We start from the raw sequence: 27,696 nt of genomic DNA, 5'->3' as shown, positions 1-27,696 counted from the left end.
CGTTTGAATTAATTTTTCAGATACAAATGGGCACAGTAAACACCTTTACAATCCTTTCCTGATGTACATGGTCATATAATGTGCTTCTGGTCTCAGCTAAATTCATGAGATGTTCATGAGTGGGACAGATCTGTTACTGTTTCCCTTCCTCATTATGGTCTGCGCTACTAATGTTGGGACTTTGGTACTTGGCTGAAAGGAGCAAACTGGAGTTTCAGTTCAAATGCACGGTGTCTCCCCATAAAAGGTCAATAAAAGTCCACTGCTTACCAGTGACAGCTGCTGCCTGAGACTCCTGCTCCCTTAGAATGGAGTATCCTAGGTAACCTAAATATTCTAAACACCGCTGAACATCAAGGTATGTGGTCAGCCTGATTCAAAACACAAATATTCAGCTGTTCAAAAAGTTAATCAACCAGAATTTTAAATAAAAAAAGCAGAAAAGTAGAAAGTATTGTTTGAAAACCACCAAGGAAAATAACTTACGTCCATTGACACACATAACCCTGATAAGTGACCCATTCCTTGTCATTGGTACAAACAGTGTTGTTGACATCAGGACCCCAAGGCATGTAGGGAAATACTTTAAATAGGTCTTTTAGTTCATCAGGTGACAATGCACAATCCCGATCCTGAAAAACAACCCAGAAGAATTAAGATAAACAATTTTGGCATTTATATAGTGCCTTCTATGTTGTAAAACGTTCCAAAGCGTTTCAAGGAACATAATCAAGCAAAATGAACACTGAACCAGAGGAGAAACTGGAAATGACGACTAAAATCTAGGTTCAAGAGATAGATTTAAAAGAGGGTCTTAAAGGAAGACAGGGAGTGTTGGAAAGATCAAGGGATGGAATTAAAGAACTTGGGGCCTTGACAGTTGAAGGCACAACTGTCACTGGTGGGAAAAGGGAATGGAGTATATGTAAAAGACCAGAGATGGAGGAGCACAGAGTTCATGGAAGTTCATAAGGCTGGAGGCGGTTACAGAGATAGGGAGGGTGAGGCCAAGAAGAAAGCTGAACACGAGGATGGGAATTTTAAAATGGAGATGTTGGTGCATCAGGAGCCAATATAGGTCTTTGAGCACAGGAGTGATGAGTGTATGGGACTGGTGTGAAGTTGGATCCAGGTAGCAGAGATTAGATGAGTTCATGTTTGTGCAGGGTGCAGGATGGAATGCCAGCCAGGAAGATGACAAAAGTACAGAGGAGGGTTTGAGAAGCTGATGAGCTGAGGCAGGGATGGAGACATACATTATTAAGGAAGTAGAAGTAGGTAGTCTTCGTGATAAAGAGGTGATGAAGCCAGAAGCTCAGTTTGGGGTTAATAGAACGTTAAGGCGCGAACAATTTGAGTCAGGGTGAGACCGTAGCCAAGGAGAGGGATTAAGTTAATGGTGAAGGAATGGATTTTGTAACTGGGGCTTTGATGCTCCCAATGTTTAACTAAAGGAAATTGTGTCCCATCCAAGACTGGATGCTGAGCAAGCAGATTGACAACACAGAGAGAGAAGAAAGGGTCGAGTGAGGTGTGGAGAAATAGAACTGGGCATCGTCAGCGTACATGTGGAACATGATGCCATATTCCTTTTGATGGTTGCCAAAGAACAGCAGATGAATGAGAAAGTCTATGCTCAAGCAGACTTATGAGAACAAATATGGGGGGGGGAGAAAGTAATGGTTTTACTGGGGGCAAGGGCAAAGGCAGAGGCAAGGCAGCGAATGAATACATCAATAGCTGCAGAAGCAACAAGAAAACAAAATCAGCAAGCACACTATCAACTGTGAAGTGCCTGCAGATTCAGCTCACCAAATCGTGTTTGTCAAAGATGCTTTGTAGGAAAAGGTATGCATGATGATTCAGTTCGGTTGTGCAGTCTGGAGGAACTTTTAAACTGTGAACAGGAGGAAAGAAAATCAGTCTGCAGGTCCTAATGAAGTCATATCACCCAACAAGCTAATTACCTTACAACGCTCCTTCAGAACTGCAAAGCAAATCCGCTATTCCATTCCTGTGAATCATGTAACATTGCACAATGTGACTAGACACCCTCATTTTTCAGCACGATTCTTAAAAGTTGATCTTCCAACCTAATAAGTCTTTAATAGATGTTACAGCCACAGATGAGAGAGTAGCAAGATTGTGCTTAATTTAAAGGATCAGAAAGTACCCATAAATAAATCTGGCTTCTCTTTGATTTTTTTTTCAGGAAATTAATTAAATAATGCCTTTATTACTCACTCCCCAGCATCCAATGTTCTACTGGCCCCTTTTCATTTCAGATAGGGGAAAAAAAACAGCATTTCCGTGTTCACTTTTGCTTCATCCCACTGTCTCCCCAGGCCATCAGTTTGAAAAGCATGGGTAACAATTTTGAATCTTTCCATGTTTTAGCACCTTGTAATAGTGCATAACCTTTAAAACCTATTCTCCCTTCCCAACCCCCAAAAAATAACTGGCTCTGGATGAAACCAGCATAAGGTCACACCACAAGTTCAAGTATTATACTTCTATGCGTCCAGCTGAAACTGAATGGCACCCAGCAACCAATTTTAGCTTACAATGAGGTGACAGGGAGTGGGGCAATGAACAAGTGGCGAACACAGGCACACTGATTGAATAAGTAAAAGGACCATAGCTAACCTGGTTGCCCTCAGTTGCAGCCCATTGTATTCCTGTGCACCCATTACTGCCATCAGATTATATATTGTGAATGTTAACCAAAACTACTTTTTGGATAGTCGATATTTTGGTTATCTATAGAAATAAATTACACCATTAAATGTAGAGGTTAAAAACATACAATAAGTCACAACTTCTATTTTAGATTGTAACTATTGAAAAGAACTGCAATCAAATGTCTGAAATGACACATTCAAAAGAGATCACTGTACTTAAAATGAGTGAACAGTGACTGCTATTATTAGGAGAACTGGCTGTAAAAAGTTAGCACCCTCACACGCTTGCCAATTCTTAGCTAACTGATCTTCAGCGCGTGGAGTTAAAGTCATCAGTTCTTCATGTTTATACAAAATGGATGGAAGTAAAAAAAGATACAAATGTTATAAATAAAAGCAAAATACTGCGGATGCTGGAAATCTGAAATATAAACAAGAAATGCTGGAAATACTCAGCAGGTCTGGCAGCAACTGTGGAGAGAGAAGCAGAGTTAACGTTTCAGGTCAGTTCTGAAGAAGGGTCACTGACCTGAAATGTTAACTCTGCTTCTCTCTCCACAGATGCTACCAGACCTGAAGATACAAATGTTACATGGCTGCAGGGGTGGGTGGGAGGGACGGAGTGTATAATCATGATGGTTCAGCCATCATAATGTGTGGGACCAGCTGGTATTTTCCTACCCATCAATTTTCTATGTTTCTATACTAGACTTACAAAAGAGTTCCAAATATATTAATTCACTCTGAGAAACTCTAGCCAGTTACTCTAACTATTGGAACTGCTGCTATGCAAATTCTATATGGGCAGAGCAAGAGGATGCAGCACCTTAAATGGTCACCACAAACTAATCTTAGAAAACCAGAGGGGAACAAATTTCAGACATGGTCTAGATTTTGAATATCTACTTAACATATAATCTACTAATACAAAAGCAAAATACTGCAGATGCTGGAAATCTGAAACAAAAACAGAAAATGCTGGAAATACTCAGCAAGTCTGGCAGCATCAGTGCAGAGAAAAACAGAGTTAACGTTTCAGGTCCGTGACCTTTCATCAGAACTATCAAAAGTTAGAAATGTACTAGGCTCCGCAGGGACCACTCCCTCCATGACACCCTGGTCCACTCCTCAATCACCCTCAACACCTCCCCTCTTTCCTATGGCACCTTTCCATGAAAGCACAGGAGATACAACACCTACCCTTTTGCCTTCTCACTGACCAAGGCTCCAAACACTCCATCCAAGTGAAACAGCGATTTACTAGTACTTCTTTCAAGTTAGTATATTGTATTTTCTGCTCACAATACGGTCTCCTCTGCACTGGGGAGAGTAAACGCAGACTGGGTGACTGCTTTGCGGAACACCTCCATTCGGTCTGCAAGCACGACCCCAAACTTCCTGTTGCTTGTCATTTCAATTCTCCACCTCACTCCCACAATGACCTTTCTGCCCTCGGCCTGCTGCAGCGTTCAAATTGAGCTCAACACAAGCTCAAGGAATTGGACCTCATCTTCTGACTGGGCACTTTGCAGTCTTCCAGACTCACCGAGTTCAACAATTTCAGATCATAACCTCTAACCCCATTTTTTTCTTTTATCGTGTTTTGTTGCTGTTTACAGCCCCGCACCTGGTTTGTTTCTTAATCCCTTTACTGTGTTCGGATGGCTGCTACCCTGCCATTTACACTTCAACCCGACACCTTCTGTTTCTTTACTTGCCCCATTACCACTCCCCTTGGCTTTGTACCATGAAACCGTTTTTAAAAAAATCTCCCCTACCCTCCACCCTATCACAGACCTTCCCCTTTGTTCTCCCTTCCTTCACCTTTTCACTTGCTCAAAACCTATTACATTTCTAACTTTTGATAGTGCTGATGAAAGGTCACAATCCTGAAACGTTAACACTGTTTTTCACTGCAGATGCTGCCTGACCTGCTGAGTATTTCCAGCATTTTCTGTTTTTGTAACATATAATCGATTAGGGTTTGCAAACAAACATCGTTCCTTGCGGCTGTGTGCAATGGATACTTTTGAGTTGTTCAGTGCTCAGTGAAAAAGAGTTAAATATAAATTTTATAAGAAATACATTCTACTCCACACAAAATAACTGCAGTCACTGCAATTCAAATTAATTCATTGTAGGCGAAGTGCTTTGAGATGTTTGAAAACACACAAGGTGGCATTCAAATGCAAGTTTTAAAAAAAATAGCTGTGACAAAATACATTTATTCTTCAGCCCCAAAACTCAATTTTCAAGTAAATTTTTGCACTTTAACTTTTGAATTCAACTTAATTATTTTTTTCTTATAGTGCAGCATAAAGCAGTTACTACTGCAGACCCAGAAACTGAAGGCAAGAGGAACTGTTCACTGCGAGTGACTTTAGAATATCTCTCTTGCCATTTGGTGTAAGATGGAGAACAAAGCTAACAACTTTTGCTCCCTTCACAGCCTTCTGTATTATTTGGCACTCGATTTTTCTGTTACTTTACAGCACTCTGCTCTCCCCAGAAAGATCCTTGCACAAATATGCAGCATTTAAAAATCACCATTCTGAAGTGCCACAGAGGAATACTTATGTCCAATACCTACATCGGGAACAGATATTCATGTGTGAGTTCCAGGTCATCATCATATCCAAACCGACGTAAAACTGTCCACGTAGTTTCATGTCTCCCTCTTTGTATAAATAGTGTATGCAAAAATAAAAAACCTGCAACACAGAGCAGAACAATCAACAAATCTGATAGAAATTAACCCCCTCTCAAGACCCTAAAACCATCTATTTACAGCAAATGGCCCTAGAAATGGAAATGTCCTTCAATTCAGCTCCAACAAACAATGGAACAATTCCATCAGGCAAGTGAGGAGGTCATGAGTTCTAATGCCACTGCAGAGCTTGTGTGCATAATCTAGGCTGGCACTTCAGCGCAGTACCGACAAGAGTGCTGCATTATCAAAGGTGCTGACCTTTAGATGAGACTTTAATCCAATTGCTCTGGGAAACAGTCCATGGCACTATTTGAAGCATGGGAGTCTCCTGGTGCCCTGGCCAACATTCCACTCTCAAGCAACACCGCCATAAACAGATTAACTAGCTTTTTGTCTCATTACTATTTCTAGATTTTTTTTTGTTGTACCCGAAGATGCAGAACAGTCACTGCATTTCACAGCAATTCATTCTAATTGAGAGGCTTAAATGTATGATAGCTATGACTGGGTCAAAGAGAGGAAAATCAGCCACGGTTTTCACTCCTGATCAGAAGCCTTTGATGACCCTTATTAAAATTGTGAGATTGTAGATTCGACCACAGTGGTGAAGTCTTCCACCATTGAATAGCATGTCTACATGGGGTCTAGGTTCATAAATAATGACTATTGAAGCAAGGGCGCCTTGGAACTGTGCCCCATTGAGGAGTCAGGGCCCAGGTAAGGAGTAGGAGACAGCATAAAATGGTAAAATAAAAAGCGTAGTGTTACGTGGATATGGAATTTTTTTCAACAAATCTTAAACAGCAGGTTATAATTGATAATCATTTGACTGCAGTTTCAATTTGTGGACTCAGCCTTGGATACAACTACTAGCTCGAGTTACAACACACTCCACAGCCACACGTTCATTATTGCTCAGTTAGCCATTATAGAACACCCTTGAGTAATGAACTGCTTCCTTAATACATGTTTGAGCCTGGTCAGTTGGTAATATTAATGATTTAAGGTACTAACATAGGAAAATACCACCCAAAAAGACCCAAATAAAGATTCAAAGCAAAGGTCAGTCCCAATTGCTGCATTAAGTGAATGCAATATTGCAAGAAATTGTGTTCCTTCAGTACTTTGCTTAGTGACCTAGAATAATCAAAGCAAAATAAATCTCCATTTTATTGGGAATCATTAAGCGCCATGAAAGATGCATAGGATAGTGATTAGCTCAATCTCAGAAGTAGCTTTATCTTCCTGTGGAATCTTTTTTTAAATCAATAGTATATTGTGGTTATTTCACACATTTTCTTGTATGTAACTAAACTGTTAAAGGTAGTCAGTAGAAACTCGACAAGAATTACTCCATTGGCAAATGTAAGTTCACATCTTCAGTCATAAGATGCCAAGATTAAAAATTGCTTTTGTTCCCCGTCCACCCCACTCCCAAAAATCTGTTAGAAATGCAATAAACCACAGTTCTGAAATCCATACCTGGACACGTTTATGGCACCAAGAGCATTTAAAACAGACACACAGTCCATAAATTGCACAATGCGGAGTTCTCACGTCTCGGCTGTGCTACCGTGAACAAGGCAGTGACTATCAACCAGACACCACACCAAACACAGAGGGAGATAGAAAACATCACATACACTGAAGTCTGGGAGCAGGTCATGCTGTTGCTTGAGCAGCTGCAGGTGATGCCAGCTCAGGAAAAATAGGGGAAAGGAAAAGAGAATAGAGGGTCTTATATTCAGTAAAATTTAAAGTTGACAAAGGAAATAATTGAAGCACTGTCAATCAAGAGAGAGTTCTAACACTAAAGTTAATATATGCATTTAGTGCGCATAGCAATTTACTAATACATGTGTACACACTCCCCTCTTGTGGCAAGGTCAGGCGGAAGTCTACACACTGAAGCATTCCCTCTTGTGGCTCGGCCAGTGAATGCTAACACTGACGAGAGAAAACGGATACAATTTCTATAGAGTTGTGGAAGAGATGGTTGTGATTACTTCTCTGGATAATGTGATAAAGCTGGAATGAAAGTCAAGTGGCTGTCAGTCATACAAGTTCCAAGAACAGGTTACAGTCTCAAACATATTTGTAACTTTTTTTTTAAATTAAAGAGCTTAAGCATTTTCACACTTTCCTGTTTGGCAAAACTCAGAGCTCATAGCTTTCATTAGTAAAACATTATGGTGGTTCAGATTCGGCATGGAGCTATCTGCTACAGCATTGGAAGGCTCAGTGTCATACAAGGCAATGTTAGACTTGGGTTACACCCATCAACTTTCTGAGGGGAATTACAGACACTGGGGAAGAAAAAACAAATTTCCAAGAACTACTGAACATTTTACTAATGTATGAGTATAAAAGAAGACTGGCAGCTAACATAAAAAGGAATCTAAAAGTCTTCTTAAGGTATATAAATAGTAAAAGGATGGTAAAAGGAGGAGTGGGGCCGATTAGGTACCAAAAGGGGATTTACGGATGGAGGTGGGGTCATGGTTGAGGTATTAAATGAATACTTTGCATTTGTCTTTACCAAGGAAGATGCTGCTGCACTGGTCATGATGAAAGAGGAAGTAGTTCAGACACTTGGAGTTTAAAACTGATAAGGAGGTGGTATTGGATAGGCTGTCTGTACTTAAAGTGCCAAGACCAGATGAGATGCATCCAAGGATACTGAAGGGACAGCGGAAACTGCGGTGGCACTGGCCATAATTTTCCAGTCTTCCTTAGATTCAGGGGTGGTGCCAGAGGACTGGAGAATTGCAAATATAACACCCTTATTCAAAAAAAGGGTGTAAAGATAAGCCCAGCAACTACAGGCCAGTCAGTTTAACCTCAGTGGTGGGGAAGTTTCTAGAAATTATAATTCAGGATAAAATTAAGAGTCACTTGTACAAACGTGAGTTAATTAAAGAAAGCCAGCATGGATTTGTTAAGGGCAAAATCAAGTTTAACTAACTTGCTTCAGTTTTTTGATGAAGTAACAGAGAGGGTTAATGAGGATAATGCTGTTGATGTGGTGTACATGGACTTCCAAAAGGCATTTGATAAAGTGCCACAACAGACTCAAGCAAAGTTACAGCTCATGGCATAAAAGGGGCAGTGGCAACATGGGATACAAAATTGGCTGAGTGACAGGAAACAGAGAGTAGTGGTTAATGGTTATTTGTCAGACTGGAGGAAGGATTATAGTGGCGCTCCCCAGGGGTCAGCATTAGGACACCCCCCCCCCCCCCCCCACCCTTCCTGATATATGACCTGGACCTTGCTGTACAGGGCACAATTTCAAAATTTGCAGACAATACAAAACTAGGAAGTATTGTGAACTGTGAGGAGGATAGTGTAGAACTTCAAAAGGAGAGACAGGTTGGTGGAACGGGCAGACAAGTGACAGATGAAATTTAATAGAGAGAAGTGTGAAGTGATTGATTTTGGTAGAAAGAATGTGGAGACACCATATAAAATAAAGGGTACAATTCGAACGGGGGGTGCAGGAGCAGAGGACCTGGATGCATATGTGTATAAATTATAGAAGTTGGCAGGACCAAGTTGAGAGAGCAGTTAATAAAGCATACAGCATCCTAGACTTTATCAATAGGAAGTAATAGCAAGGAAGTTAATTTAAACATGTATAAAACACTGGTTTGGCCTCAACTGGAGTACTGTGTCCAGTTCTGGGTACCAGACTTTAGGAAGGATGCGAAGACATTAGAGAGGGTGCAGAGAAAGATTCATGAGAATGGTTCCAGGGATGAGGAACTTCAGCTATGTAGATAGATTGGAGTATTTGGGACGTTTTCCTTGAACAGAGGGTCAAGAGGACATAAAATAAAAGCAAAATACTGCGGCTGCTGGAAATCTGAAATAAAAACAAAGTGCTGGAAATACTCAGCAGGTTAGGCAGCATCTGTGGAGAAAGGAATAGAGTCAACGTTTCAGGTCTGTGACCTTTCATCAGATGAAAGGTCACAGACTTGAAATGTTAACTGTTCTTCTCTCCACAGATGCTGCCAGACCCGCTGAATATTTCCAGCACTTTGTTCTTATTTAACATTAAGAGGAGATTTGATAGAGATATTCAAAATCATGAGAGGTCTGAACAGAGTAGATAGGGAGAAATCATCCCCATTGGTGGCAGGATTGCGAACTAGAGGGCACAGATTTAAGGTAATTGGTAAAAGAAGCAATGGCGACGAGAAGAAAAACTTTTTAATGCAACATGTGGTTAGGATCTGGAATGCACTGCCTGAGAGTGCGGTGGAGACAGGTTCAACCAAGACATTCAAAAGAGGGAACTGGAATACCTGAAAAGGAAGAACATGCAGGGCTGCGGGGAGAAGGTGGGGGAGTGGCACTAGGCTAAATGCTCCTTCAGAGAGCCAGCACAGACACGACAGACCAAATGGCCTCCACTGTGCTGTAACCATTCTTTGATTCTATGATCAGTTTACCTTTCAATGTCAGTCCATTATCAGCAACACCATCACTCATGTTCTTCCGTACTACATTCTTCACATCTTCCAGAGCTTGAGGTGCCAATGGAGTGTTAAAGCAGGTTCTCTAAATTAAATACATTAACAAAGGTCACAAAATTAACACACTAGAGCAAGTCCACTAACCAGGACAGTTGGTAGATGATTAACAACAGTGGGTCGGAAGGGCACTTTCACAGTGTCATAAGAGATCCAGGGACTGGCATTCAATGAAGCCCCATGACCTCCATCTGCGACTCTCCTATTTATCTTCCTTCCTACCTTGGCTTCAATTAAAGTCTGCCAGTGACTAGAAAATAGCAATTCTCATAGCAAAAAGGGAAAGTTACAAGCAAAGATCTCATGCAGCACGAGATTTACTAGGTCTGTGATACTGTTGAAATTCTGGATTTTTGGGCCCTTTAATATATTGAAAGCATGATGGTAGGAACACTATGTTAGTTACTGATGGCACGCCAACACAAAGGGCCTTCAGTATACATTTATACAGCCTCAAACTGAAGACTGAGCTATATAAAATTAAAATTCAAACGGCTGGTTTCTTAACAGTTCAGTAATGTGATCCAGAGCTATACATGGTCTTCGTATTACATTCTTCAATCCATGATCTATGATGAGTTAGCCATTCAGCCAGCCTGGGCTTGTAAAAGTAATACAAGATACATGTTTACAGTTTTTTTAAACTGACCATTACTTTAAAGTACATCATTTGGAAGCAACCAGCAAGTGTAACACTGACTGTTCTTGCAAAACTTGGAACTATGTGACAATCACAGTGCACATAGAAACATAGAAAATGGGAGCAGGAGTAGGCCATTCGGCCCTTCGAGACTGCTCCGCCATTCATTATGTTCATGGCTGATCATCCAACTCATATCCTTTGCTCCCTTTAAACCCAAGAGCTATATCGAACTCCTTCTTGAAAACATACAATGTTTTGGCCTCAACTGCTTTCTGTGGTAGTGAATTCCACAGGCTCACCACTCTCTGCGTGAAGAAATTTCTCCTCATCTCAGTCCTGAAAGGTTTACCCCAAATCCTTTAGATTATGACCCCTGGTTCTGGACTCCCCCACCATCGGGAACATCCTTCCTGCATCTACTCTGTCAAGTCCTGTTAAGAATTTTATAGGTTTCTATGAGATCCCCCCTTCACTCTTCTGAACTCCAGCGAATATAATCCTAACCGACTCAACCTCTCCTCATACGTCAGTCCCGCCATCCCAGGCATCAGTCTGGTAAACCTTCACTGCACTCCCTCTATAGCTAGAACATCCTTCCGCAGATAAGGAGACTAAAACTGCAAACAATATTCCAGGTGTGGCCTCACCAAGGTCCTATATAATTGCAGCAAGACATCCCTGCTCCTGTACTCGAATCCTCTCGCTATGAAGGCCAACATACCATTTGCCTTTTTTACCGCCTGTTGCACCTGCATGCTTACCTTCAACGACTGGTGTATGAGATCACCCACGTCTCTTTGCATATTTCCCTCTCTCAGTTTATAGCCATTCAGATAATAATCTGCCTTCCTGTTTTTGCTACCAAAGTGGATAACCTCACATTTATCCACATTATACTGCATCTGCCATGCATTAGCCCACTCACTCAACTTGTCCAAATCACCCTGAAGCCTCTCTGCATCCTCCTCACAATTCACCCTCCCCCCAAGTTTTGTGTCATCTGCAAATTGGGAGATATTACATTCAGTTCCCTCATCTAAATCATTAATATATATTACGAATAGCTGGGGTCCTAGCACCAATCCCTCTGTAGAAGATTTTCCTCACATTAAAGAGGGACTTAAAAAAATATCTTCAAGTCTTACAAACTCCATTTGTCAAGTTTAACTGGTAAATTGTATATAGGAGGGATCCGGTATATACAGAATATAGAAAGATTTAAAGCACAGAAGGAGGACATTTGACCCATTGAGTCCATGCTGGCCAAAAAAAAAAGATAACCCCACCACCTTCCAGGTCTTGGTCCTTAGCCCTGTAGATTACAGCACCTCAAGTGCTTTTTAAAAAAAAAAAGAGATGAGGGTTTCTGCTTCTACCACCCTTTCAGAAAGTGAGTTCCAAATCCCTTCCACCACGTGGGTGAAAAATTTACTCAACCCCTCTAATTCTTCTACCAATTACTTTAAATCTATGCCACCTGATAACTGACCTCACTACTTAGGGAAATATATCCTTCCTATCCACTCTAACCAGGCCCTTAATAATTTTATACACTTCAAGTAAATCTTCCTCAGCCTCCTCTGTTCCAAAGGAAAAAACCCAGCCTATCCAATCTTTCCTCATAGCTAAAATTCTCCACTCCTCGCAACATCCTCGTAAATCTCTGTACCCTCGCTAGTGTGATCACATCCTTCCTGCAATGCAGTGACCAGAACTGTACACAGTACTCTGCAAACTTCTTAATCATGCCCCCTACATGCAAGCTTAAATCACTGATATATCCCACGAGCAGCAAGGGACCCAGTACTGAGCCCTGAGGAATCCTACTGGAAACAGCCTTTCAGCCACAGAAACACCCATTAACCATCACCCTTTTCTTCCTGCCACGGAGCCAATTTTGGATCCAACTTGCCACTTTCCTTTGGATCCCATAAGCTTTTAATTTTCTGACCAGTCTGCCATGTGGGACCTTGTCAAAAACCTTGCTAAAATCCATGTAGACTACATCAAATGCGCTACCCTCATCGACCATCCTTCTTACTTCCTCAAAAACTTCAAAACATGTTAGACATGACCTTCCCTTAACAAATCCATATCGCTGACCATTCTAACTAGAAACATTTCTAAATAATAGAAAGCACTGTTATTTTGAGGTGCATGCATGCGTTAAGTTTCTACCTGGAAAAAGTTGAGTTCTGCATCGTTGAGAATCCCATCGTTATCCTGATCTGATATCTTAAAAATACGGGTCAGAGCTTTGACACAGGCAGGTTTCATCTGTTAGTATACAAACAAGTTAACCAAGTTAGGTACTGCAGGTTGAAAACTAAAGCAAAAATGTATAAAAATTCATGACAACCATTCAAGATTCAGCCTTTAATCTTGGAAAACAGACCCAGTGGCACATTATGTCAGGGCTGTAGCAAGGCTCGCCAAAGTGCCAGGCTCCAGATTCACACCCAAGTCTTTCTTTCACAACTCCTCAGTCTCTATAGGGCCAGAAAGTGAAAGTTAAGATCAGGTCAAAAGAGGCTGGGAGAAACCTTTAAAAAAGACTTGCATTTATATGGCACCTTTCATGACAGATTGTCAAAAGCATTATTCCACCAATGAAATACTTTTAAAATGTAGTCATTATTGTACTTTATCTGCTTTGTGCACCTATTTAGCAGCTGACTCAGGAGTGGCCCCGACAGACCAGAGAAGAGTTACCTGGATACCATTGTCCAAGAAATTATGTCTACTCAAGACAGTGCAAACAGAGATACCGGGCTGAATCTTCTATTTCCGCCGACATTTAAAAGCAAGTAAATAAAAATAAAGACAGTTCTTCTACTCCTCTCCCACACCCGCAATAACAATTTAATTAATTATTTGCCTTCTTCCCCCCAATACACTTACCTTGTCCACCTGACCTTTCCCCTCTCCCCAAACTGCATTAACTTTAAAGTACAGCTCTTTATACCAACCCCGACACCAACAATATTACTTTGACCCTGTTCCTCCACCGCCCCCCCACCCCGCACTGAGAAACTTACCTCCTCCCCCGTCTCCCCACCAGTGCGGCGCCTCATTTCCCCAGATGGGGATCCGAAGGCGTGGGAATGCTGGCCACTAGGCCAAAGATCGGAGCGGGGACTCAGGCAGCGATGCAAGTATCATTAATGCATTCATTTTAATTTTTTACTATGCAACTGGAGGCCTTGTTGCAGAGCGGTGGGAGGGATGCCACGAGGCCTCGCCGCCGCCAGTAATATCAGGCCAGGCCCTCCCGGTGCCGGGGTGCATGGAGGCCCTCTCCTGGAGGCATCTTCAGGCACCCCTGCAACCACTCTCTCTCCACCCTCCCCAACCACCCCCCCCCCCCGCCACAGACCCCGACGCCTGGGGGAGAACTAACTCTAGCCTACCATGTGGAAGTGTAAAGATACAATTACATTGGAAGGACATGGATATTCTTCTACTCAGGGCCTTCTTTACCTCTTTCTCTTCTGGGCAGTACAGTGGACCTGTGGGGTGCAGAACAGCTTTTTGTGCATAGTAAAACAGCTCAGAGATATTCTTCAGGTTTTTTGCTGAACACTGGAAAATTAAAAGAAAAAAATATTTTCATCTTTTATAAAAAGCAAAATACTGCAGTTGCTGGAAATCTGAAAAAAAAAGCAAAGTGCTGGGAATACTGAGCAGGTCTGGCAGCATCTGTGGAGAGAGAAGCAGTTATTCCCAGCACTTTCAGTTTTTACTTTCATCTTTTGAACAGTTTAACAATAAATCAGCAGTAACAGTAGCTACAGATTTAACAATTAGAACATTTTTACAAAGAATTCTTTGAGGTCAACAATGATGGTTACATTTTTGAGAAACTCTCAATAGTACTTGATTGCATCAGGTGCATTAAAAAAAAATGAAATACTCCTTTAAAGTTATACTTTTAATGCTGTCAGACTGCTTATTTATAGTAAACAAGTTATAACTGTTACCCAAAAGTACAGATAAAGGTTTTGTAAAGTTAAAATAACAATGAAAACAAGCTGGATTAGGGTGAACGGAGTATGAGACATGAATGATTAGTTATTTTAAAATTAATTGTTTAAGATGTTTGGTCATTGTTAGCAAAGCAGACATTTGTTCCACATTTTTAGCTCCCCTTGAGCAGGTAGCGGTGAGCCGCCTTTCTTGAATCACTACAGTCCATATGAAGACAGATAATATGTCAGTAAGGCCTCATTCCAACAAGTCACCTGGTCACAAGTACCTCATATCAAGAACTGCCTAAGTGGATTAACAAGAGGATTAAAAGCTTCCAGCTTTTGTACAACCGTCTGGAGATGAGATTTTCCATAACTGCACTGATGTAAACTGAAGAGCGAGGTCTGACTTAGGTGAAGTACTGCCCTCACATTTCCTCAACATTAAGATATGAACACCACACCCCAAAATACACTAGTGACTCAAATAATTTGCACTTTTATTTCTAACTTGATTTAAAAAAAAATAAAAGATCACATTTAATGCAGCTGGTATTAGTTATTTGCTAGAGTAAAAACACATGTTTTCTATCTAAATCAGCAAAGCAGGTAGAGCATGAAATAACCAAAGAATCAAAAAGAAAGACATTGAAACAAAAACTTATCCATTAGATTGTAATATTACACCTATGGTCAAGGAAGCACTGATGCACAGGCATTTGAATAGTGCCCACTTGCAGCAGTTTAACAATCAACAATTCCCCTCTCCCACGAAACCTGAACGAGAGGGGTGTGAGGGGGCGGGGGGAAAGAGAGAGGGAGGGAGAGGGCGAGAGATTTATGTAGCTATGCAGTTGAAATTTTTGCTTGCCTGTTTTTTAACGATATATTAAAGGCTGCATTTGCTGACAATGCAACCACTAGGTGGCGCAGTACTAGCACATGCTCAAATTCAGACTCATCCACTGAAAAGTCAGTCTGCGACGTTCAGGCAGCTGCCAGGATTAAAGATGGAGCTGCTCAATATATCGCAGAAAAACAAGACAGAACTCTGATATGATACTTCCATTGAAATTTGGAATGTAAAGCAACTTTTTATGGGACGGTAAAGTCAACATTTACACGGTCAAGTTTTTGGAGAAAATAACTGAATTTCTGCCCCCCTCCCCCCATTTTGCAATCTCCCGTTCTCCCAATCCACACATTCGCACTCGCTACAGCCTCGCTGTTTCCCACCCCCTCTCATTTGCTCACTCCTGACCTCGCCACTGCGCGCCCCCTCCTCTCCCCTCGGCCGATTGTTCCGTGCTCCTTGCTTCCCGCCCACCACCCTGCTGTCCGGCCGCTCGCTCCCCACTTCACCGCTTCCACAGATGCTAGCTCTAGGCTGCGCCACTTCCCTCCTCCCTGCCACTTGCTCCCACATTCGAATGTTCCTCACCACGCCATCCGAAGAAGCAAGATGGGAACCAAATGAGGAGGTCAGTGGACAGTAAGGAGGTAGTAACTAAAGCCTGTAAGGAACTAGATAATGAAGTCAGCGTGACTAAGGGAAAGAGTAGGCAGGGAGCAGATGATGAATGCAAAGAGACTGGTGGTCTGAGGTGCATTTGTTTTAATGCAAGAAGTGTAGTAGGTAAGGCAGATGAACTTAAGGCTTGGATTAGTACCTGGGAGTATGATGTTATTGCTATTACTGAGACTTGGTTGAGGGAAGGGCATGATTGGCAACTAAATATCCCAGGATATCGATGCTTCAGGCAGGATAGAGAGGGAGGTAAAAGGGGTGGAGGAGTTGCATTACAGGTCAAAGAGGATATCACAGCTGTGCTGAAGGAGGGCACTATGGAGGACTCGAGCAGTGAGGCAATATGGGCAGAACTCAGAAATAGGAAGGGTGCGGTAACAATGTTGGGGCTGTACTACAGGCCTCCCAACAGTGAGCGTGAGATAGAGGTACAAATATGTAAACAGATTATGGAAAGATGTAGGAGCAACAGGGTGGTGGTGATAGGAGATTTTAATTTTCCCAACATTGACTGGGATTCACTTAGTGTTAGGGTTCTAGATGGAGCAGAATTTGTAAGGAGCATCCAGGAGGGTTTTCTAGAGCAGTACGTAAATAGTCCAACTCGGGAAGGGGCCATACTGGACCTGGTGTTGGGGAATGAGCCCGGCCAGGTGGTTGAAGTTTCAGTGGGGGACTACTTTGGAAATAGTGATCACAATTCCCTAAGTTTTAGAATACTCATGGACAAAGACGAGAGTGGTCCTAAAGGAAGAGTGCTAAATTGGGGGAAGGCCAACTATACCAAAATTCGGCAGGAGCTGGGGAATGTAGATTGGGAGCAGCTGTTTGAAGGTAAATCCACATTTCATATGTGGGAGGCTTTTAAAGAGAGGTTGATTAGCGTGCAGGAGAGACATGTTCCTGTGAAAATGAGGGACAGAAATGGCAAGATTAGGGAACCATGGATGACAGGTGAAACTGTGAGACTAGCTAAGAGGAAAAAGGAAGCATACATAAGGTCCAGGAGGCTGAAGAAAGACGAAGCTTTGAAAGAATATCGGGACTGTAGGACCAATCTGAAACGAGGAATTAAGAGGGCTAAAAGGGGTCATGAAATATCTTTAGCAAACAGGGTTAAGGAAAATCCCAAAGCCTTTTATTCATATATAAGGAGCAAGAGGGTAACTAGAGAAAGGATTGGCCCATTCAAGGACAAAGGAGGAAAGTTATGCATGGAGTCAGAGAAAATGGGTGAGATTCTAAACGAGTACTTTGCATCGGTATTCACCGAGGAGAGGGACATGACGGATGTTGAGGTTAGGGACAGATGTTTGATTATTCTAGGTCAAGTCGGCATAAGGAGGGAGGAAGTGTTGGGTATTCTAAAAAGCATTAAGGTGGACAAGTCCCCAGGTCTGGATGGGATCGATCCCAGGTTACTGAGGGAAGCGAGAGGGGAAATAGCTGGGGCCTTAACAGATATCTTTTCAGCATTCTTAAACACGGGTGAGGTCCCAGAGGACTGGAGAATTGCTAATGTTGTCCCCTTGTTTAAGAAGGGTAGCAGGGATAATCCAGGTAATTATAGACCGGTGAGCCTGACGGCAGTGGTAGGGAAGCTGCTGGAGAAGATACTGAGGGATAGGATCTATTCCCATTTGGAAGAAAATGGGCTTATCAGTGATAGGCAACATGGTTTTGTGCAGGGAAGGTCATGTCTTACCAACTTAACAGAATTCTTTGAGGAAGTGACAAAGTTGATTGATGAGGGAAGGGCTGTAGATGTCATATACATGGACTTCAGTAAGGCGTTTGATAAGGTACCCCATGGTAGGCTGAAGGAGAAAGTGAAGTCGCATGGGGTCCAGGGTGTACTAGCTAGATGGATAAAGAACTGGCTGGGCAACAGGAGACAGAGAGTAGCAGTGGAAGGGAGCTTCTCAAAATGGAGACGTGTGACCAATGGTGTTCCACAGGGATCCGTGCTGGGACCACTGTTGTTTGTGATATACATAAATGATTTGGAGGAAAGTATAGGTGGTCTGATTAGCAAGTTTGCAGACGACACTAAGATTGGTGAAGGGGACTGTCAGAGAATACAGCAGAATATAGATAGATTGGAGTTGCGCAGAGAAATGGCAGATGGAGATCAATCAGGGCAAATGTGAGGAGATGCATTTTGAAAGATCCAATTTAAGAGTGAACTATACAGTAAATGGAAAAGTCCTGGGGAAAATTGATGTACAGAGAGATTTGGGTGTTCAGGTCCATTGTTCCCTGAAGGTGGCAACGCAGGTCAATAGAGTGGTCAAGAAGGCATACGGCATGCTTTCCTTCATCGGACGGGGTATTGAGTACAAGGGTTGGCAGGTCATGTTACAGTTGTATAAGACTTTGGTTCGGCCACATTTGGAATACTGCGTGCAGTTCTGGTCGCCACATTACCAAAAGGATGTAGATGCTTTGGAGAGGGTGCAGAGGAGGTTCACCAGGATGTCGCCTGGTATGGAGGGCGCTAGCTATGAAGAGAGGTCGAGTAGATTAGGATTATTTTCATTAGAAAGACGGAGGTTGAGGGGGACCTGATTGAGGTGTACAAAATCATGAGAGGTATAGACAGGGTGGATAGCAAGAAGCATTTTCCCCCCAGAGTGGGGGATTCAATTACTAGGGGTCACAAGTTCAAAGTGAGAGGGGAAAAGTTTAGGGGGGATATGCGTGGAAAGCTCTTTACGCAGAGGGTGGTGGGTGACTGGAACGCGTTGCCAACGGAGGTGGTAGACGCGGGCACGATAGCATCTTTTAAGATGTATCTAGACAGATACATGAATGGGCAGGAAGCAAAGAGATACAGACCCTTAGAAAATAGGCGACATGTTTAGATAGAGGATCTGGATCGGCGCAGGCTTGGAGGGCCGAAGGGCCTGTTCCTGTGCTGTAATTTTCTTTGTTCAATGCAGGCCGTGAGGGGTGACGGGGCGACATAGGAGCAAGTGGCTGAGAGGAGGGAAGCAGCATGGCCTGAAGCTAGCGGCTGTGGGGGGGGTGAGTGGGCAAGAGAAGCGGAGAGCAAGCAGCTGGAGAGCGGGGTGGGGGTGGGAAGCGGGGAGCAAACGGCTGGAGAGCGGGATGGGGGAAATGAGGAATAGGCAACAAGTGGCCGGTAGGGGGAGGGGGGAGAAAGCATTTAGGCCTGGAGTGAGTGGACAAGGAGGGGGGGGGGAGGAGAAAAAAAGAGTAGCTCAGTGGGCGGGCGGGGGTGGAGCAAGTACGTGATGACGTTTTCCCGCGCATGCGCCAATTAGTCCTGGCAAGATGTAGGCTGCACATGCGCAGCGTCGCTCTGAGAGCAGGAGACCGTTTCTGCATGTGCGCAGCTTGGAGCTCTCTGATGACGTTGGCGGGCCGCTGCGTTGTCAGGAGTCACTTTGTATATTAAAACCAATTCAATGACCCTCAGATTGGCAATGTTGAGTTGCAGCTGTGCACAATCAAGAGCACTTTTGAATGCATAACCTACCTCAACACAGGTCTCTATCTCGGTGTACTGGTTCATTATGGGAAGAATGGCTTCCATGCTACTATGTTCTACAAGATCAGATTTGTTTCCCACCAGTATGAGGGGCATTCTGGAAAAAAAAAAGGATATTCTTATAGGAATTAATTTTGGTCTACACATCTGATAAATAGCTGATTAAAACAGAATCTGATTCTCTACCGTAATTCTAGCTGAAGTTTTCTTTTATAAACAGAAGACAGCAAGATATTTTGCCAGCAAGCTAAATAGCAATAACTATCTTTAATCATTTAACTTTCTAGCCTTGCAAAACAAATGGTTGTATTAACTAACTTTACAGTACCTGCTATCCTTATCAGTCCTGTCATTTATTAGTGGAATCCATCGACTCGTTACCTGCAATAGGCAAACATTTTGATTTTGTTGCAACCCAGGTGTGAATTTAGCCAGCAACTAAGCAAATCTAACTGACTGGTTCTGTAACAAATTAATGGATTACAATACTCTTTCAATCTGATATTTGTGACTCATTTTAACATTGGAATGATACCCACCTTGTCAATGGAATTTCTGCTGTTTACTGCATAAACTATACAGATTACATTAGCCTGCAACAGAAAGTATAAATCAGATAGGCTTAAATCAGTTTGTACAAACAAAAGTATGAATCAGCATTTCAGTGATATTTGTTTTAAGTATATAAATCTCTATCATGACACTGAAGAATAGTTTAAAACAATGTGGTTTACTTATACACCTCAGAAACTGAATTCAAATTGTTCAAGTAATTGACCTCGTTCCCTCATTGACAGCTGTGTGATGCTGTACAGCTTGTGTTTGTGTTTTTGAGACTGTCCCTGATTTGGGGCTGGGGGTTTCCTAGTTGGAAGTCAAAACCATGTTAGACAAACAGTTCGGTGACTGAAAACAAATAGTTTTTTTTAAAGCCAAGGATATGCGGCTGGAAGTTTTTAGTTTCAGTTTGTCAAAAGAACACCAGAAGAGTGTTGGAGCTAGCTAAAATAGCTGGCTATGTTTTTAGTAGGCTTTCATAATTAAGGGGGTTAAAGCAGGCTGGACTGAAAGCTGACTATTGGTTGCCCATGGTGCTGCACCATCAGGATGGTGGTGTGAAGGCTGAGGTGGTTCGAAAGGCGACAAGGTAGAAGGGTTAATGGGAAGATTGCATCGCTCGCTATCGACGAGTCATCATTACTTCCATATCTGCATCTTGGAGGACTGGACTTGAAAAAAAAAAACTACCCGAGGAAGATCCTGATCTTCCTGTACAATTGAACAGTTCAACACCATTTTGCTGATAAGACTGTTCAGTGGACCATAAGGAGAGACCATTAGAAGAGTGAGAGAAGACTTGATTGAAATATATAAGATCCTGAATGGTCTTGACAAGGTGAATGTGGAAAGGATGTTTCCTCTTATGGACGAGTCCAGAACTATGGGGCACTGTTTTAAAATTAGGGGTCGCCCTTTGTGAGAACAGAATAATATGGGGACATTTAAGATGAAATAATTAATCAATCATGTATTACTAACAAACTAACTTCGGACCAGCACAGACAGCTTATCAGAAATAACTTCATAGCTTCAGGGCTGCACAGACAGCTTATCAGTAGAAATAGACTAACAAGCTAAAACCTAGCAGGACAGCTGCAGCTGCCGAAGAGTAGCCTATTGTACAACAATCAGCCCAACGTTCCAAGGAGATAGGGGAACAAGAAACTGCTTGAGGAGAGGGTGACAAGGTAGTACCCCAATCAGGCCCTGACACCAAGAGACTGCAAAGTTTGTAAACCAATTGGGAACATAAAGGGGGTGTCACTGATTTGTAAGAAGAACTACAAGAAAGGCTTGAATTCCCTCCTCCAGCATGGAGGAAGAGGGAGGAGAGCCCAGGTGTTGTTGTTGTTCGCTTTGCTGATGATGTAACCACTAAGTACTACAATAAAGTTTCTTAAAGCTAGTCGGACTTGGTCTCTTTTCGTGTAACCCATGAGATCATAAAAAACAGAGATCCAACACCCTTTTAGGACAGAGATGAGAAGAAATTTTTTCGCAGAGGGTTGTGCGACTTTGGAACTCTCTGCTCAGAAGGTGGTGGAGGCGGGGTCATTGAATATTTTTAAGGTGGAGGTAGATTCCCTTGCCTAACAAGAATCTAAGGTTATCGGGGGTAGATGGGTGTGTGGAATTCGAGACACAAACAGATTAGCCATGTATATGTCATCTTATTGAATGGCGGAGCTGGCTAGAGGGGCTGAATGGCCTACTTATGCTCCTAATTCATATGTTCATATAAGGACTACCTTTGTTGCATCTGTTAATTTAAAGTGTAACCTTTAAGATATATATATATATATATCAATCATGATCTAATTGTTAGTTTATGTTCAATTTATGTTGGTTTTGGCTTGAGTGTTAAAAGTAAAATTTACAAAAGTGAAATCTTATCAGTGTGGTTTTTGTTTCCTAAATTGGGGTCACTATTGATATCTTTTCTTCTGCTGGCCACAATTATCAACACTTGCTCGAAACCTCATTACAGACTCAGTCCAAATGTGGACAAAAGTTCTGAATTCCAGAGGTGAGGGGAAGGTGACTGCTCTTGACATCAAGGCAGCATTTAACCACATGCAGTACCAAGGAGGCCTCATAGGACTGAAATCAGAGGCAGAGCTCCACTAGCTACAGCCATACCAAGCACAAAGGAAGACGGTAATGAGACCAATCATCACAGCCCCAGGACATCACTGTAGGAGCTCCTGAGGGCAATGTCCTGCGCCCAAATATCTTCAGCTGCTTTATCAAAGAAGAAAATTACAGCACAGGAACAGGCCCTTCGGCCCTCCAAGCCTGCGCCGATCCAGATCCTCTACCTAAACATGTCGCCTATTTTCTAAGGGTCTGTATCTCTTTGCTTCCTGCCCATTCATGTATCTGTCTAGATACATCTTAAATGACGCTATCGTGTTCGCATCTACCACTTCCGCTGATAACGCGTTCCAGGCACTCACCACCCTCTGCGTAAAGAACTTTCCACGCATATCCCCCCTAAACTTTTCCCCCCTCACTTTGAACTCGTGACCCCTAGTATTTGAATCCCCCACTCTGGGAAAAAGCTTCTTGCTATCCACCCTGTCTATACCTCTCATGATTTTGTACACCTCAATCAGGTCCCCCCTCAACCTCCGTCTTTCTAATGAAAATAATCCTAATCTACTCAACCTCTCTTCATAGCTAGCGCCCTCCATACCAGGCAACATCCTGGTGAACCTCCTCTGCACCCTCTCCAAAGCATCCACATCCTTTTGGTAATGTGGCGACCAGAACTGCACGCAGTATTCCAAATGTGGCCGAACCAAAGTCCTATACAACTGTAACATGACCTGCCAACTCTTGTACTCAATACCCCGTCCTATGAAGGAAAGCATGCTGTATGCCTTCTTGACCACTCTATTGACCTGCGTTGCCACCTTCAGGGAACAATGGACCTGAACACCCAAATCTCTCTGTACATCAATTTTCCCCAGGACTTTTCCATTTATTGTATAGTTCACTCTTGAATTGGATCTTCCAAAATGCATCACCTCGCATTTGCCCTGATTGAACTCCATCTGCCATTTCTCTGCCCAACTCTCCAATCTATTTATATTCTGCTGTATTCTCTGACAGTCCCCTTCACTATCTGCTACTCCACCAATCTTAGTGTCGTCTGCAAACTTGCTAATCAGACCACCTATACTTTCCTCCAAATCATTTATGTATATCACAAACAACAGTAGTCCCAGCACGGATCCCTGTGGAACACCACTGGTCACACGTCTCCATTTTGAGAAACTCCCTTCCACTGCTACTCTCTGTCTCCTGTTGCCCAGCCAGTTCTTTATCCATCTAGCTAGTACACCCTGGATCCCACGCGACTTCACTTTCTCCATCAGCCTACCATGGGGAACCTTATCAAACGCCTTACTGAAGTCCATGTATATGACATCGACAGCCCTTCCCTCATCAATCAACTTTGTCACTTCATTTATCACTAACATTTATCAATGACCTTCCCTCCATCATTTGGTCAGTCATGAAGATGTTCACGAGTGATTACACGGTGTTCAGTTCCATTTGCAATTCCTCAGATAATAAAGTCCGTGCCACAATGTAGCAGGACTTGGACAGCCAGGCTTGGGCTGATTAAGTAGCAAGTAACGTAACTAGCAGACAATGACCATATCCACGAGAGAATGTAACCATCTCCCCTTAACATTCACAGGCATTATTTCATCAAATCTTCCAACATCATCCTGCAGGTCACCATCAACTAAAAGCTTAACTGGAGCTACAAAAGCAGGTCAAAGGCTGGGTATTCTGTGTTGAATGGTTCACCTCTTGGTTCCCCAAAGCCTTTCTAACATCTGCAAGGCACAAGTCAGGAATATGATGGAATATTCTCCACTTGCCTGGATGAGTGGAGCTCCAACATTCAAGAAGCTCAACACTATCCAGGACAAAGCTGACTGGCACCTCATCTACCACCATAAACATTCACTCCCTCCACCACTGGCACAACATGGCTGCAGCGTGTACCATCTACAAGATGTACTGCAGCAATTAGTCATGGCCTTTTCAATAGCACCTCACGAACATTTGATTTCTAACACCTAGAAGGACAAGGGCAACAGACACACGGGGACACCACCACCTCCAAGTTACACACCATCCTACTGAAATTTTTTGCACACACGATAACATAAATTTCATACTCACCTTGGAAATTTCATTGTGAAGTTGTTCCTCTGTCTGTTCTGCTTCTGTTGGTGAGAAAAGACTGTTAGACTAAAGACTACAGAATTTCTATTATTGTGAGAAAAACATTTACCTAATGATTATTTAAAAAATTGCACTTGGTGCATGGAAATGTTCACATTTCAGAAATAAGTAAACCACACAAAAAAGATATTTTACATGTAAAATTTTAGGTCACATCTTGGAAAAAAATCCCAGAAAATTAGTACAAATTCTCCGACAAAAACTAAATGTATTGATAAAATTTAATGAGGTTAAAAGTTATGATTAGGTTTGCTGACAGCAAGCATCTCCAATGCAAAAGGTCCACCATAAGACAGGTGTCATAAGTATAATGCAGTACTGTTATAATGTTAATCTTTATTTTTTTTTTAAATGAGACTAAAAAAAAATCAACTGTGCAACTAGGCTATGTTTTCACTGTGCTGTGTTGTAGAATTCTAATGATTTTTGAAACTTTTTGGGAGAGCTAAATTTAAATTCGGATACAGGCATTCCAATGAGTACAGCAATATTGTTAATTGAGCCCCAATAAAAACCACAACTCCGTAGCCCTAGACTGCTTCGCCCCAACCTCCACCTTAAGGTAGATATAACATTAAGCCAACCAGTTTGAGAAGAAACTGTACTGATGAAAGGTCACAGACCTGAAACACTGTCCGGAATTTTTCCAGCTTGCCGCCAGCGTGCATGCACAGGATTCGTCCCACGGAGCCGCCGCAATATTTAGTGTGGCGGCTCATTTACATGGAGGGAGCGGAAGGCCTGCCCTCAATGATGTGAAGGGGGGCGGGCACTCTGTCCCCAGCAACGGCGTCTGGCGCCACAGTGCAGGCGCCATTTTAAAGGGCTTCCAGCCCTTACAGTTAATTTACATGTTTAAGGAAACAGTCACTATAAATTTAATTTTAAAAATGTAAATGATTAAAGCCCCTCTCTCACACCCCGCCAATGACTAAAGACTTTGATTGCCCTCTCTCCCCCCACCAAAAAACTTATTTTCCGATCTCGACCTTCACCCCCACCCCCAACTTTATTCAATCTCACCTTCAACCCCTTCCCACCATCCCCTCCACCAATCGCAGGAGTTTCCAGGTCCCCTCGCCACAACCCCCAATGTCGGGGACTGGCAAAATCCATCCCATTAACTCTGCTTCACTCTTCACAGCTGCTGCCAGACCTGCTGAGTATTTCCAGCACTTTCTGTTTTATTTCATTTTGAGAAGACACCCACCCACCTCTCCACTGAAATAAAAGTGGTGAAAATATCCAATTGTAGTTAAATGTAAGGCACTTATCAAACACTCATCTTTAGCCCTTTACCAAATGTAATACATCAAACTATTTACTAAAAAGTTTGTACTGCATGCAGGAGTGGTCTGCATTAGTTTTCTGGAAACTCCAGCACATCCATTTCACAGTGCAACCAGACTTGGTTGTTGGATTTGCATCGGAAACACACTATTTGGCTACATTAAAAATCAAGTATCAATGAATTGTTAATTTCATCAAATTGAATAAAATGAATACATTTTATAGCACTATAGCAAAAGAAAAATTATATTGCTTGGATTATTCAGCTTCATGGCACATCTGCCATTTTTGCAATATCACTTAGCAAGAATGCTTGAGTAAAGAAGCAAGTTCAAGTAATTAAATGGTGTACCAGTTTGTCAATATTTAGAACAGTTTGAAATATGCGTTTGTTTCAAATTACATAACTATATCTCCTAGTTTAATATGTTGATGACCATGGACAGCAGAAATAGAGTAACATGTGTTGCAATTAACTAGAATTTTAGACTTGGGTAAGGCTGACTTTAACGGGATGAGATAGAGACTGTCCACGGTAAACTGGGAAAATCTGTTAATGGGTCAAACGACTGAAGAACAGTGGAGAATATTTAAAAGAAACATTTAATGAAATACAGAGCGAGTACATACCCCCTAAGAGGAAAAAGCTCCACTTCACAGAGAAAATAGCCACGGACAACTAAAGAGATTAGGGATAGCATAAAACAAAAAGGGCTTGCAAAAATGCAAAAAGCAGTACAGATCTGGCTGAATGGGATCGATACAAAGACCAGCAAAGGGTCACAAAGCAGCTTATAAGAGCTACTAAAAGGGATTATAAAAGGAAACTTGTAAGGGACATCAAAATCAATAAGAAATTTTATAGCTACATAAAGGGAAAGTGGGTGGTCAAGAGTAATGTAGTCCCACTAAAAGCTGAAATGGGGATATTGTCATTGATAATGGGGAAATGGCAGACATGCTGAACAATTACTTTGCCTCAGTATTTACAGTTGAAAAGGAGGATGACTTGCTGGAAGTCCCGAAAAAATTAATAGCCGATAGGGGACAGAGACTTAATACAATTAACGTTAAGTAAAACATCAGTAACAAGGAAATTAATGAAACTAAAGAGTGAGAAATCCCCAGGACCTGGCAGTTTCCATCCGAGGGTGTAAAAGGAAGTAGGGGAGCACATTGTAGATGCCCTAGCTATAGTCTTTCAGAGTTCCCTAGATTCAGGAGTGGTCCCTCTGGATTGCAAATTTGTACATGTCACTCCACTTTTTAAGAAGGGTGAAAGGGGGAACCAAAGAAAGTGCAGACCAGTTAGCTTGACATCTGTGCTGGGGAAGTTGCTGGAGTCTGTAATCAAGGATAGGGTGACTGAACACCTAGAAAAATTTCAGTTAATCAGGGACAGCCAGCATGGATTCATGACGGGAAGGTCATGCCTGACAAATCTCATTGAATTTTTTGAAGAGATGGCTAAGGTAGTGGACAGGGGAATGTCTATGGATGTTACTTATAGAACATAACAGCGCAGTACAGGTCCTTCGGCCCTCGATGTTGCGCCGACCTGTGAAACCATCTGACCTACACTATTCCATTTTCATCCATATGTCTATCCAATGACCACTTAAGTGCCCTTAAAGTTGGCGAGTCTACTACTGTTACAGGCAGGGCGTTCCACGCCCCTACTACTCTCAACTTAAAGCTATGTCCCCTCGTGTTTGCCATCACCATCCGAGGAAAAAGACTCTCACTATCCACCCTATCTAACCCTCTGATTATCTCTTATGTCTCTATTAAGTCACCTCTCCTCCTCCTTCTCTCCAACGAAAACAACCTCAAGTCCCTCAGCATAATCTGTAAATCATCAAATCGTACAGCACAGAAGGCCATTCATCCCATTGTGACTGTGCCAGCCCTTTTGAAAGAGCTGTCCAATTAGTTCCACGCCCCTGCTCTTTTCCCATACCCCTGCAAATTTTCCTCCTTCAAGTGTGTATCCAATT

At 42.4% G+C, this 27,696-nt stretch overlaps 1 protein-coding gene across 4 annotated transcripts in view; it reads right to left on the bottom strand.

Moving 5' to 3' along the window:
* LOC137384450 (mitochondrial Rho GTPase 1) overlaps positions 1 to 27,696 on the bottom strand; it is a 103,428-nt gene that overhangs the window by 39,930 nt on the left and 35,802 nt on the right. For all 4 annotated transcript variants that reach the window (XM_068058531.1, XM_068058529.1, XM_068058528.1 and 1 more), the window contains exons 4-14: positions 24,347 to 24,390; positions 20,122 to 20,175; positions 19,911 to 19,963; positions 19,571 to 19,679; positions 14,053 to 14,154; positions 12,751 to 12,849; positions 9,849 to 9,957; positions 5,272 to 5,392; positions 1,813 to 1,897; positions 487 to 632; positions 271 to 371 (exon numbers count right to left, since the gene is read on the bottom strand). In XM_068058531.1, the coding sequence (XP_067914632.1) occupies positions 271 to 371; positions 487 to 632; positions 1,813 to 1,897; positions 5,272 to 5,392; positions 9,849 to 9,957; positions 12,751 to 12,849; positions 14,053 to 14,154; positions 19,571 to 19,679; positions 19,911 to 19,963; positions 20,122 to 20,175; positions 24,347 to 24,390 (1,023 nt within the window). The remainder of the gene's footprint in view (positions 1 to 270; positions 372 to 486; positions 633 to 1,812; positions 1,898 to 5,271; positions 5,393 to 9,848; positions 9,958 to 12,750; positions 12,850 to 14,052; positions 14,155 to 19,570; positions 19,680 to 19,910; positions 19,964 to 20,121; positions 20,176 to 24,346; positions 24,391 to 27,696) is intronic.

Source organism: Heterodontus francisci, chromosome 26, assembly GCF_036365525.1.
Source record: "Heterodontus francisci isolate sHetFra1 chromosome 26, sHetFra1.hap1, whole genome shotgun sequence".
NCBI classification, from domain to species: Eukaryota; Metazoa; Chordata; class Chondrichthyes; order Heterodontiformes; family Heterodontidae; genus Heterodontus; species Heterodontus francisci.
The sequence above is the reverse complement of the archived record's forward strand: the minus strand, read 5'-3'. Positions and strand labels throughout refer to the sequence as shown.